This window comes from Manacus candei, unplaced genomic scaffold (genome assembly GCF_025592945.1).
Source record: "Manacus candei isolate 608988 ecotype Guabito, Panama unplaced genomic scaffold, ASM2559294v1 h1tg000008l, whole genome shotgun sequence".
In the NCBI taxonomy this organism is placed as follows: domain Eukaryota; kingdom Metazoa; phylum Chordata; class Aves; order Passeriformes; family Pipridae; genus Manacus; species Manacus candei.
Genome location: NW_026138056.1, coordinates 17631714 through 17646328, shown reverse-complemented (window position 1 = coordinate 17646328; position 14615 = coordinate 17631714). Strand labels below are relative to the sequence as shown.

Here is a 14615-nt window from a genome sequence, read left to right as displayed (position 1 = left end):
AGTCTATAATGACAGCTTTTCAATTAATACTTTATTTTAATTTTTGTACTGTACATGAAAAAGGTATCAACAATAGTAGGTGAAATGTACGTAGCTTTCCAACAAAACATGCTAGAAATAGATAAACGTGTTTATACATGAACCAAAGACTAATTTAAAGAACTTGAAAAAATATTTAACTGAGATGAACAATGAAGAAAGAAAAATAGAGAAAATTTAGAAAGAGCTTGCCATCCTGCCCTTCATAGGAAAAGAATTAACACTCTTTAAAAATTTTTTTCTATTAGCTGGTGCAGGTTTTAAGTTTCGTAGCTCGTGATTTAATCTTAAATAGACATCACTGAGAGAATATATCATGGAAAGTATTTATGGGAAAACAAATGGAAAAACCTTTTCCTGCAATATGTAAGAAGCACCTTTAAATCTGATTCATTTTAGCTCTGAAGCACTCTTGCAGTCAAGTAAAATAAGAGACGCTAATGAGCCATAGGAATCTGAAAGTATTTCATGCTGTTGCATGTTCTTGTGGCATGTTATATCACACAAAGCCATGTGAATATTGCCCTTCATCTGTTGTTTTCAAAGAAGTTGTTTTAAAACCTGAAAAATTGACTAAATTATCTGAAAACTTCTTCAAAGCTTCTTTCAGTTGAATGCGTTAGTGTTTAAACAGGTTCTAGGAATACCTGGAGTAAGATTACTGATTTATGGAATTATTGTTTGTTATAAGAGAAGCTCTGAGAATGTCTTTTTAATGCAAGTGGACAAAGAAACCAGACCTTTCTAGATTAAATGGTACAGCTTTACAGTCTGTGTCTTCGAATAACCACAGGAACTTACTTTGCAACTGCTGTAGCTCTATAGACCAGATTTTGGTTTTGTTTCTTATTCTTTTCACCGGCAAATCTGCAAGAACTGGTGTTTTTTATTTCCTTCTTTACTCCCATCTTCCACCATCCTGAAGAGTCTGTTTTTGGAAAGTACAGACAGCAGTATATTAGAATTAGGACAACAGTGTATTAGTATAGGACAAAAGTAAATGTTACTTCCTCATCATAGAAACAAAAATTGTTTAATGTTTTATCACATATTTTCAGGCTCTACATATTGTGCACATTCATTGCAATGTCTGGTTATTAATGTATTTGATGGTTTAAGGGGAGTTTGATATAAAGTTAATTCCATGAGTTCTTATGCTGGATTTACTATTCTGGTTTGGAATATGTATTAAAATACGTTATGGTTTTTTATTTCCACAAAGAGTTATGTGTGAAATTCTTCGTTCTAATGTAGTGTCACTGTAGTTCAAATGACAAATGTTAACAACTTGCCAACCTTTTCTCATACATCATTAAAGCTGAACAGTAGTCCTTTGTGCCCTAAATTTAAATAAATTTAAATAAATTTCCTATTAGAAGGGAATTACTTGAAGTAGCTTGATGGTACTGAATGAGATGTCATGATTTTTAGAGGGTTTGAGTTGACCAGCTAAAGGAAATGAGTATGGATGGGAAAAGAGCATAGTAAATTCATACTGAAATGGATTTTCTTTCTATAAGGGCTGTGAGCAGCAAGCTGAGAGATATGAGTGTGTTTAGTTAATGTAGGGATAGGCAGAAGTGTACTGTCAAATGATGGCCTGATATGAGTGTAGTAGAGAGGTGTAAAATGTACCAGGAATGGTGCTGGTTTTAAGAAGTAATTTAGTTCTTCTCTTAGCAAAGGACAGGTATAAGTAGTTTTAATGGTTCCACAGCATTGCTTTTTTAAGCATCTTGTAACATGTTTTATTGTTTCCTTCAGATACAAATCTGTGGATGCTGACAGTTTGGGGTTTTTTCCCGTTCAAATTACTTAATATTTTTCTCCCCAACTTTATTGAACTTGTTCTTTTTTAAAGAATCAAGTATGTTTACCACTTAAAAGCAAAAAAGGAGAAAATTCGTGTGTACTTGCACCTAGTTTCATCTTCAAGAGACATCAGGATAACATCCTGTATTCATGAAGGTTGTATAAGTAGAAGAGCTTAGCCCAAGAAGCGTCCTGTCCATATTCAGAGCTGGAAGTAATTAAAGGTAGGCTTTGTGGGTAGGTGTCATAGTAGGATCAACCAGTTAATCCCCTTGTAAGGAAATTCCTGCTATTAGGGTAGGTTATTGTACTATACTCCTGGTTTTTTAATTAATATTTTACTATGACACAAATACTAGATTGGTGGATATGGATACAAGAGCAACAAACTTAATTCTTTGCTGTGTTTTTAATGGTTATTAATTTTATTACAGTAATAATACTTTATTGTGTTGATAGCTATAGGGAATCTAAATTAAATCATGGGCAGTTACAATCTATTACTTGATCATTTTCTTAAGTTTCTGCAGCAAAGGCACAAATTCACTTTAAATTCTACAGATTTATTTTTACATTTATCTGGAAGAAAAGTACTTTGGCTGCGTTGACTGTGAACTTGAAATGCCCATCTAGTGGAAAAGATGGAAAGGTGGAAGCAGATGGTCAACAGATGTTTTAAACGCTTCAAACTGCTTGGTTATCTTGGGCCATCGCTACGTGTGATCTGTGTGCTTAATTTTTTTCTATGGCAAGTGCTCATTTGAACAGGTTTTCTATTGCTATATTATCTCTAATGGGAACTTAATTTCTGTTCTGTTGGCTGTTGGTTCTCTTGTTATCAAGATACCATATTCAACTGAAGAACCTGATGTCACTAAAACTTCCCCAGGTTGTTCCAGCACTTTTTTTCCCCTTTCTTTTGGTATCTGATGCATGAAATCAGAGAAGTTTTTTTGTGTTATCAATATAATGTTTGTGTAAAACCACCCTTTGGTAGAGGTGAACAAATGGTAAAGACCACTTGGCATTTCTTAGTTTCATTTCAGCTTGGAAACAAACAGAAGTTTTAAGTGAAATATTACCTCATCTTGGTAGGTATCTTATGTGTTTATCAATACTGCATGTTAAACCATTAAGAATTTTGTTTTCGTCAATACCATTAATACAATATAACTCTGTGTAACACAGAATGTAATGTAATATCTGTAATAGTTTTAGATAATTTCCTGATCGATTAATGGGGTCTTTTATACTTGAGTAGAACCAAACTAAACTTTACTTGTTAAAAAAAATTATTTGGGCAAGTTAGTAGAAACAATTTTGAAAATTATAGTTCAGTCTGTGTTTGAAGGTCATCACAAATTACTGGATTAGAGAAATATGAGAAGATGGTACATACCTTTACCAGGTCTTTATGATTCAGAGGTGCATGTGTATTTGTCAAATCAGAATTGTCTTAAGATTCAGGGCACTGGGAAAGAGTCTTGCTGCATCACTAGATTTACGTTACATGGAAGTAGTAATATTCACTGTTGTATGACATGAGTAGGTTTGACAAATCCATGATACTCTAGTAACTAGGAACTCAGTATGCTTTCATTTCTGGTATTTTGTTGCTACTCATGCCATAACACATGGAGCAGTTGGTTCTGTGAGAAGCATAAACGAAGAGGGGTTGGTTTTTGAACAATCACTTTGCTATTGCCAGAGATAGTTTATAACCTTTTCCTCTCATTTTTTCTACCTACTTTTAGCTTTTTGGGTAACCTGAACTGCCTATAGTATGCAGGCTAGCTGGGTGTGAGCATTGCATGGCCAGGGGAGCTGAATAGACCTCTTTATTTTTCATCTGACATGGTTTGAAGAGGTGTCTTCAGGAATTACATGTAACTTAGTCCACACAGTGTTTAGGTTTGCTGTGGGAAATGAGTCTGTCGGGAATCACCAGCTGTGACAAACGAGGTTGAAACTAGCTGAAAAACTTACATAGAGGAAGAAGGTCTTTTTTGAAGTAAATAAACTAATAAATAAATGGCTGTTTTGATCATGAGCTTTTCGTCTCCACAAAGTTGTGCTAAGAACATGGAGGGAACACAGTCCAGCCACTTCAAAGTGCCTGTAGATAGTCAATCTGTAGTACTTAACCCACTTCATTCCTAGAAGTGTGTATTAGGAAGTTACTTCTGTGTCTTTACTTGTACTTTGTGTCCTTCTGGTTGTAAGGCATGGAGCTAAATAAGAAATTCTCCTCGGCTTTTATTATATTGGTAAAGACAACCTCACAGAATATTTTGTGTCTGGGGAACATTTTGGGGAGCTTTGTTTGTCTTGTATTATGATTCCTTGGAGAGTTTGTGTTTTTCCTTGTTTTAAGAGGGTCTAACCACTGGCTTCATGAGCTTTTAGGGTGGTTTCTAGTAGAGAAAACAGTTTGTGATTATGTGTCAATAAACTTGGTTGTTTTTAGGGGAGCATTCTGAGAAGATCAGAAGTTGTGAAAGCTGCGGGGTTAGGCAGGCAGACTGTCTTCATTTTTCTAAAACTAAGCAGACACTGTCTCGAGATTTAAAACTGCATTTTAGAAAAGTACCATATTCATTTTCTCCCTGCCCCCTCACCCCTTTCCTGTTTTACTTTTGAAGCCTACCAAGGTAATTTGCTCAAACCTTCACATTAATTGATGTGGTGATGCTTGATTTAAACTGTAGGCAACCTGAAATGAAAGCTATATCAGGAACTGCCTAATTGACCTGTAGGTAGAATGTAGAAAATATAGGAAAACACATGGTAGTCCCAAGTGCTTTAAAAAATGACATTGCTTCTTCAGCAAAGTAGTCAATGCCTTGGATTTCTTTTTCTTCCCAGCATTTAAGCTTGCCTAATGTATTTCTGCATCTTTGTGTTAATCTGAAATCACTTCAGCCACAGTTCAGGCTGGGCTAGCATTCCAGTTGTGTGTAATAAGGCAGTTTATCTCCACTCCCTTCCCTCTCCCTTTTTTCTTTTTAATCTACCCGTGTTGTCTGAAGCTTTTTTTTTTCTCTGGATTTGGAAGAGTAAACAACGTTATGGACAGTTGACTGTACATGGAAGAGAGAGCTATGCAATAATTGGTGAAGGATTCTGGGATCTATCTGTGCCTAATCAAAGAAGGAAGCATTGCATTAGTTTCAAGGTCAAGCATCCCATCTTGGGGGGAAAACCACACTAGCAGCAAAAACTTCAACTTCCTGATTTGTTAATGGTGATGTTCTAGATCAGAAAGTCAGCCAAGCCTCATAGGCTTCATCCTTAAGCAGTGAAAGCTGCCATCTTTCACTGTAACTGAAGAAATATTGATTTGAATGTTGTCAGGTGTTGTACTGAGATTTGCTAATGCTAGCCAAGCCAAAGAAAATTATTTTCCATTGACAGTCAGCTATAAAGTTCATAAAATGGCTATATGTATTGCATGTTTTCAGAAAAATTTGTTCCTTCAGGATGATGTTTGAGATGCATTGGACTTCAGTGCTGCCAGATGAAGTTTATGAGCTTTTTCATGTAACAACAAGAGTATTAGGTTTTATTTTTTTTTTTTCAAAGAAAACCATAAATCCTTTCTATGAGCTACTTTGTAACCTCTCAAATGTGCTTGGGGAAGACATAAAGTTATTAATTGAAGGAATTTTTTTACAAAATAGTAAGTTTTATTATGGTGTTAACAGCTGAAGCAGTAACATGCTGCAGAGATTTAAAAAATGTCAGAAAATAAGTGTTGTGGAGAATATATGCAGCTTTAGCTATGAAGTACTGTCCTGTACATTTTTCCTTTGGTATTTTATGCAGTCACAAAAAAGTTAGGTGTACTAAAAAGGAGTTATACAGCTTTCATTTGCTAATGAAAATGAGAACAGATGCTTCTGAGATAATGAATCTCTTTCTGCTTTGCGTGTCGTCAAAAAATGTCAAATCTTTCCTTTAAATTCCTTTTTGGGGTAAAGTGGATTGGGCTCAAGGTGAAAAATTTGGAGGTAGAGGAAAATGAGTTTATAAAAAACCTAACTTATAAAAAATGGAGGTGAGATATTAGGAAATGAAACTTTTCAATGTTTATTCAACAGCCTGGATATCTCACATTGTTGATAATCTACTATTTTAATGGCACTTTTACCATATGACTAAAGATTTCCATGGACAAATCTATTTCCTTGTAGTTAGGAAGGTGATGCTTTGAGGCCTTTCCTGTGTTGCATAATACATAATTATAACTGCTTAAGAGCTTTTCTTTGGTGGTCTCTGATGTGACAGGAAAAAAACAGATTATTTTCAAATTAGTACTGTCTTAATACAGAATTTTCAAGTATGTATTTTAATCTTTCTTTATAATACAAGGGAAGATATGAAAAATATTTTCTGTCTTTATCTGGAGTGGCTTTTCTTAAAAATCCTGATTTGAAATGTGTCCCCTCTTTGTTTTTTTTTTTTCTTCTTCCCCTTAGATTTGAGTTCTGTGAACCTGCCTTTGTGGTTGGTAATTGTTTGGAAATAGCCTCAGACAGTCATCAGTATGACCGGATTTACTGTGGAGCTGGAGTCCAGAAAGACCATGAAAACTACATGAAAATTTTATTGAAAGTTGGAGGCATTTTAGTAATGCCTATAGAAGATCAGGTGACTTAGTGACAATTTACCCTTTTAATCTTCTAGTATGAGAACTATATATTTAAGGAATATATAATTTAAGGAATGCTTTTAAATGTATATTTGACTAAGTTAATGTTCAGCTAATAATACCTTGATTCAGTGTATTGTTGCAGTTAAGCAGATATTAATCTTTTTAATGAAGTCTTGAAGTTTTCTGTTAAATGTGTAGAAAAGCATCAATATCCTTCTTCTAACAAAGTCTGTTTCATACTATTTCCTGTATATTACATCAGTCTCAGAACTGCTTTGAAATCTCTCTGCCACACAGACATTTTTAGTCAGTACTTCAAAACAAAGAAACCACCTTCTAAACCAGGAGAATTCATTTCAGAGAAATACAAAATAACTACAATTAGTGGGAGATTGTAAGGGGAGAAAAAAAAAAGGAAGAAAAAATATTACTTTATTTCCATCAGTTTTCAATGTTGCTTTTCCATGTTAGATTTAACGATTTTCAGACAGGTGTATTATTTAATAATGCTTGGCACTTTTATCACTTTTCATCCTTAGACCTCAAAAGGCTTTACAAAGGTAAGTATTATTCTCCCTGTTTTACTAGTAGGGAAATTGAGAAAGACAGATCATGTGACTTGATAGCCTCCTAAATGCAGATAATTACTAAAATGCTTGTTGATAAGCATGCTAGTTACTTTACTTTCCAGAAAGAATTACCACATTATCTATCTGCTTACTTAAAATACCAAAGGGATTTAAGCATAGCCTGCATGATTCAGTTCCATAAATACTTTATTTTATTATTCATTTGACTAAGATATTGTCAGGTGAAATTGATGGAATCCAATTTAAAAGTAGTCACAATCTATTAAAAAAAAAAAATTAAGTGTGTGACTACTTCTGCCTTACATACAAAGGATAGGGACTTAGAGCATATAAAGTGTGAGGAGCAGTTGAGAGACCTGGGTTAGCCTAGCCTGCAGAGACACAGCTAAGTGAATTTTTAATTCCTGATTTGGCTTCCTAAAGGGGTGGAGAATTTGCCTGGTAGGCAGGAGTCCAGTTTTCCTCACAGGTGCAGAGCATACTGGAAGGCTGTTACAAATGGCAGCAAAGGAGCTTTCTGTCTGCAAGAAAGGAAAATAGCTTTTCGTAACGAGAGTGGTTGAACACTACAGCAGGTTGCCTAGACAGGTTAGGGAATCTCGGTACTAGATCTTTTTTAACTTAATTGGAAAAGCTGCTGATTTAACTGTGAAGTTGACCTTGTTCAAGGAGTAGGTAGGACTCCAGAGGCTGCTTACAATCTAAAGTATTAAAGTATTGTTTCATCTTCTGGAAAAATGAGAGAAAGCAAAACTTACCTTGGGCTTTAGTTTTCCAGCTGCATTTCTTCCCATTATCAAAGAACCTTATTCATTACTTTAGTGACCAAGTAATATTTCAAGGAGTATCGGAGTGCTTTCTGTTGATAAAACAACCCTAATAATTTAATTTTGAAGCAAAACAAAACAGCAGAGTGTTTGAACACCAGTCTGAATAGTATTGAGTATGACAAAACTGTGACCACTGATTTATTTTGGTTTTGTTTTTATGCAGCTAACACAAATCTTAAGAACAGGACAGAACACCTGGGAAAGTAAAAATATCCTTGCTGTTTCATTTGCTCCACTAGTGCAACCAAACAGAAATGACAACGGCAAACATGACACTGTGGGACTGCGTAAGTGGCTTTTGTGCTCGCTCCCTTTGGGTTGAATGGTTGTTACAGTGCCTGATGGTGGAAGTCTGGAAGTTGAGATACTATGCTATAGAGACATACAGTTTAGGAAACCAGTAGCTCACTGATATGTTTTTGTGCTCCCAGTGCATGTTGTGTGTTGCTAAATGACTAATATCCTGAATTAAAATGATGCAATGGCCCCAGTTTGTTTCTCTCGCCTTCTTTTCCTGTCAGGTTCAGCTTCTCTATTATAGCAAGGTATAGATAAAATAGTAAGCTAATATTAGGCCTGTCATAGTCCTAAATTTCTCAAGGTCTAGCAGAAAAAAAACATTTTCTCTTCCCCCTGAAATGGAAGGAAGAGGTCTAAACTGCAACTGGGTATGATAGAATATTAATAACCTGAGTGTGCTTGTGTCTATCTGCAACAGATATAGTCATACCTGTATCTGTATGTCATTAGTCATGAGAGTTGGCTTTCTAGCTGCAATGCTTTGAGAAGAGGTAATAAAGATACTTAGAAAGTCTCTGAAAGTATACGAGTTGCCAAGGTGGTAAGATGGGATGATAAGGGGAAGGGAAAAACATGGTAGAGAAAGGTGTAAAGTTGAAATTTTCTGTCTGAGTAGTCAGGGCTAGGAGTAGAATAATAATGCTGAGCTTTAGTAGCATGTGGGGACTTAAATAAACCCAACAAAGAGCCTAAGAGATGACATCTTTACTCTCCTGTTTTGTCCTGTTAACAAATAACCAAAGGGAACTGTCCCCTTTGCATGTTTCTTGCCTTCCTATGCATATGTTTTCACTGTATAAGCCCTTCAGGAGTCCAGGTTGTCCTATCAGGTTTCATTGCCTGTAACTGCTGATCTGGCAATTAATTTTGAGAGTGTGTGTGAGCTTGCCAAGGATAGTTCCTTATTAGAGTTACCTTTACTTTTTTTTGCACAAAGTATAGAAGATCTTCTCCTTTATGTAATCTGTTCCTTTGCAGGAATAATTAATTTTGGTTGTTTTAACACTTACTTTTTTGAGACCTCAAAAGTAATTTCCTGACATAACCTTGTTAATACAAGATTATTTTTTTCCTCTGTTCCATCCATAGTAGATAGGCTGTATCATGTCTTACAGCAAAATACAGAGATGGGTAGTCAAACACTGGTCTTACTATGGTTTTATACATATAATATATGTAATAATATATATATATAATTCCCTAGAACACAAGAGAGTTTTTATCACCATTCCTAAATTTTCAGAATGAAAGTAGTGAAGACCATGAGCATTCAGAGCTGAACAGTAGTACAATACTATGTTATAATTTCAAACAAAAGTGAGTTGTATTTCTTGATCAGTTTGGCTTAAATGCATGAATGTCTGTGGAACTTAATTCTGTTATTTGAGTCTTCCCTAGGTACTCTCCTGAGTACTTCTGTATTCAGATTTTCTATTACCCTGAATAGGAAAACTTTATGACTGCCTCACTGAAGGACTTCTTAACTGTCCTTCCTACCCCTTGAGCCTTTTTTTTTTTTTAATACAGCAAGTCTTAAGCTTTCTGGAAGTTAATTTTTTTTTATGCTACCTCTGTGTGTCTCTGGGACTTCTGAACAGAAGGGCAGGAGCTTTAGACCTTGACCTAATTTATGAAATATGAATTACTGGTAGTTACTGATTATAGGTTATGATCTTGAATGTGACTGTGAGGAGCTTAGTTTGTCTTTAAACCTTTTTAGATGCTGTTATCTTCAGAATAAAGTAGAATATAGTCACGCATAACTAGCACTAAAAATAATCTGGTTGTTTTATGTTACTTTACAGGATAAGAAAGCTGAGTGCATACTGCTTTTACGCCTTTTTCAGAATGCAGTGCTTCAAAATTTTATTGCATCCTCTTTTGAAGGAAATATTTTTTTTTTCCTTCTGATTTTATGAAGTCTCAACACAATTCTGTATTTTGGCTGAATTCCTTCTGGTCCATTTCTTCAACTTTACATACCTTCTGCTTGCATTTATTATAATTGGCTTACAATCTGCAACCCCTGAACTTATAAATGTGATCTGAATGGTTAGTTAGATATAGAGTTTTGTTCTTGAATTTTGAGATTCTTGAATTTCTTTTATATGAAAGAGATGGGGCTTGTTTGGTAGTTTGTTGTTTGTTTTTTTTTTTTGTTTGGGATCTTTTGTTTGGTGCATTTTTTGGTTTGTTTGGGTTTTTTTGGCATTTCCTGACATCAGTATTGCCAGTCCTAAACGTTCTTTCTGTCTCAGATAAAACGATTAGCCTGCAACTAAAGTCAGTGTATGAAACAATAGGTTTTGTTTCAACTACATCAGGACTTTTTTTTTTTAAGCTGAATGGAATATTTGGAAGTGTAATTTTCAAAATGATGATTTTCTTCACTAACTTCTGGTCTCCATTAATTTTATGCTTATTTGTACAGGAAGAAATGTGACAAGCAAGAAAGTTGAACAGGCTGTAGCTTTGGTTGATGTGCTTTTTCGGGTTTACTTTCCTTGGAATTAACAATCCGTAGCTCATCTAGAGCAGGCATCCACTAGCCCAGCAATACTTTGTCATCACCTGCCTGTCTGTCTTTGGAAAACACTAGGCTTTTGACTTTTTTTCTTACTTGTTTCTTTTTTTGTTGTTTTGTTTTTTTCCTTCAGGAATTCAGTAATTCTGATTCCTTTTCTGCTGCAAAGATACAGGTGACTTTTATGGTTGGTCAGCTGTGGACTACTCATGTCCCCCCCTCATCAGATAGATTTGGGAGGCAGGGGGAAAAGCATAGTGAGTGGAAGGAGGAGACAGAAGAAAGGCACTTGCCTAAACAAGTCTGACACAGGGGTTGAAATTGTTTTCCTACTGCAAGATCTTAACAGTAGGAAAGTAGGTGCCAAGACTTGCCAGGTGCTAAAAGGTGACAGTATTTGTTGTATGATGTCTTAAATTTATTTTAATAATCTGTTCATGCTTTCTACTTCTCTTGCACATCTGTCAAAAGACTTCTTTGTTTCTTGGGCTGTGACACAGGGTTTGTTAAGGTGGCTCTATCCACCCTTCTTTTATTTGCATATTGTATCATGTACTAAAATTACAGTTGTTTTTGAGCGTTAGTCTTACTGCCTTGCAGCTAATGTTTTGGGGTTTTTTTTGCTAGAGGGAGATTTCACTTAGTATAACTTACTTTTCTTTCATTTTAGCTCCGTGTGCTGTTAGAAACCTCCAGGACCTAGCTCGAATATATATCAGACGCACTCTTAGAAACTTCATAAACGAGGAGATGAAAGCCAAGGGTATTGCTCAGAAGGCTCCTCCAAAACGCAAACGCAGGAGATGTCGTAGACGCAGGATTAACACCTATGTGTTTGTTGGTAATCAGCTAATTCCTCAGCCTCCAGACAGTGAAGAAGATGAAAGAATGGAAGATGATAGCAAAGAGGAGGAGGATAAAGATCACAGTGAGGCCTTGAAGCCAGAAGAGCCTCCTCGAAATCTATTGAGAGAAAAAATTATGAGTCTACCATTACCTGAATCTTTAAAAGCATACTTGACCTATTACAGAGAAAAATAACTTGTTTTAAGTAGAAATAATGCCTACTGATAGTTCCTTTATTCTTGAAAATGTAGCATTTATTAAGAAGTAGGTGGACAAATTATTATTAGTTTTTCATCAAGACTGAAGTACAGCGATAAGTGGTAACTTGTCTCTATCTTGTCTTTGCTACAAGGAAGACTTGCATTCAACAGTAGAATCCCTTTTTAAAAATCTATTTTCTTTAAATTTTGAAAATGCTGTTTTAACTCTGATAGAAATATATATTCCATTATGCAGCACTAATCAATATTTTGCATGGTAAGTCTTTTTTGATCCCTAACAGATTTGTATTGATACAAGGATGAGTGAAATTTTATATATGCTAAATAATTGGTTAAAAATGTGCATCTGACTTGATGAACAATTTGTCTGTATTTATTATTATTATGGAAACATTTTAAACATGCAGACACTTACCCTCTAATGTCCAAATCAGACCCTCTTAAAGTTTATTTTACTATGGCTTTGTTGCAATCATTATTACTATGTTGGTCTAGATGTATTCCAACAACACAAGTGCAATAAATGTATACAGACACTGAATGAGCTGGCTTTAGTGAAATATGAAAATACAAGTTCTGCCATGTCAGATGACCCTGCTACTTCTGCATTAATCTTTTGCCAAAAGATCTTGAGACAATTAACAGCTTCTCTCAGAGCCTTAAAGAAACACCGTATTGAATAAGAAGCAAAGCAATGCTTACTTCAGCTCTGCTTACACTTCACTCCATTCTACACTGTCAGTATTTCTAACTAGAGGCAATTCCTCATTTGTGGGAAGTTTAGGACAGTAAAGTTTGTTTATTTCTACAGCTCACAGTATTGAGTCAAAAAGTTTGGTAATACAAGATTGTAATTTAGATTTCAGTCATCTATATTTACTGCTTTTAAATAGAGATAGAATTTCAACAAAGTTTAGTTTGTATTGCTTATTGGGATAGCTATAATAGTAGAAGTTAGAATTTGTTCAGCAAATGCACTTTAGTAAGTGAATTTTATACTTAACATGCATCTCCAAGAAGGTAGACTTGTGCTAGCCTATATTTTGTTTCTGAGCATGGCTCTTAGCACAAAAATATTTATAAAATCATATGCATCTTTTGGAAACCTAAGAGTAGCAGTGCAACTGTGGGGACCCACAATAGTGCTGATTTAAATCTTTCTATGATCTTTCCTCTTCTAGTTGTGAAGTTACTTGCAGTTTTCATTTTTAACTTTGCTTTTACCACTTTAATTTCTTCATTCTGTTGTAATATAACCACGAGGGTAAACAGTTTATTAAGAACTTGGCATGATATGCATTAAAAGCCACAATCATTGGAAACGTATGCCTGTTGGACCCAATGAAAAACATTCCTATTGAAATATCCCATATGATACATTTTCTAATACTGGTGACTTTTTTTTTGTGTGTGTGTAAACAAATGAACAGAATAATCACATCTTTCTAAAGCAGTAAATATTCTTAATCCAAGTATTTATAACCAACCAGTATTCATATGGTCTAGCAGTCCAATATTGACTTCCAAGTACCTAAGCATTTTCTTGGATCTGAGAAGGAAGATAAGACACAATCCCATGACACTGACTCTTTATGGTGCATTTCATGCTGTAGTCCCTGTTTTTTAAGGTACATCATAGTAATGTTTAAATGGAATTTCATTGGAGGCCTGTTGTACCAGCATGTGGAGTTAACTTTCCGCAATATATTTACTGTATAAGTAAACAGAGGTATTTGAAATAAATATTCTGACTTTATTTTAAAAGCAGGAAAACCTTATAAGAAATAGTTTTCCAAAATAATGATACTAATAAAGTAATTGTGATGCTTCAGCTATAAGAATTGAACATAATATTGTTTTAAATGGGTTATTTTAGATGGAGGTTAAATGATCTAAAGTTTGAGATGTTTGTCTCTCCTTTTCTTGGAATCTACATCCATAAGCTCAAGAGTATGAGATTACTAAATATTACTTAAGTACTTTAAGGACTTTATACAGGATGCTTTTTGAAAATAAATTTCTGCATTCTTTCACGCCTGTATACTTGGAAAAATGGACAGTGGATGACTTGTCATGATTCTTCAGTATGTAAGGTTTTTTTTGGAATCACTGAAAGAGAATGTTTCTTCTGTGTTTTATATGTGGATTTATTTTACACTCTTGAATTTATATTTACATAAATAAAAAGGTAGAAACGCAAAATTAATTAAAACTTAATTTTTGCCATCTCACTTGATGATGGGGACATTGTTGCAATAAAATGTTTTTTTTGTGGTTTCTGCTTGCTTGAATTTCTGTGTTTCTGTGGAAATATTTTGAGTTATTTGGAAATTCAGGTAACAGTTTGTTCGTAATTAGGTCAATTACCTTTTAATAAAGGCTATTCTTGAATTTCAGAAATACACCTTCTTGCTAAATTTTGAATTTTTACAAAGGTTGAAAGATGAGGTGTTTACTCATGACACAGGAAAGCTATTTTGGGTCCATCACTACTTTTGAAGTACTTATATGGAGAGTTTCTGCTGGAGAGCCCAGAAGCAAAAATTGAGCTATATACTAAAGAACAGTTTCACGGCTTGTTTTTTTTTTTCCAAACATTGGTATTTTTTTTTCATCCTCAGCTGAGCAGCTCTCTGGGTCAAAATAAATAAGGAAAATTTGGAGGTAAGAGCCACAAGGGTGGTGAGCAACTACCGAACCTCGCTTCCTTCTGAAACTCCCTCTTGTTGCAGTCTTATTTTATGACGAGTTAGAGGAAAGATACCAGGTGGGTAGTCTGGGCTGATGAGCAGTACTGTA

The 14615-nt window shown here is 34.8% G+C and overlaps 1 protein-coding gene across 4 annotated transcripts in view; it reads left to right on the top strand.

Moving 5' to 3' along the window:
- Positions 1-14093, top strand: part of PCMTD1 (protein-L-isoaspartate (D-aspartate) O-methyltransferase domain containing 1) — a 42197-nt gene extending 28104 nt beyond the window's left edge. For all 4 annotated transcript variants that reach the window (XM_051774295.1, XM_051774316.1, XM_051774309.1 and 1 more), the window contains exons 4-6: positions 6330-6501; positions 8089-8212; positions 11420-14093. In XM_051774295.1, the coding sequence (XP_051630255.1) occupies positions 6330-6501; positions 8089-8212; positions 11420-11790 (667 nt within the window). In that variant the 3' untranslated portion in view covers positions 11791-14093. The remainder of the gene's footprint in view (positions 1-6329; positions 6502-8088; positions 8213-11419) is intronic.
- The last annotated feature ends 522 nt before the right edge of the window (positions 14094-14615 follow it).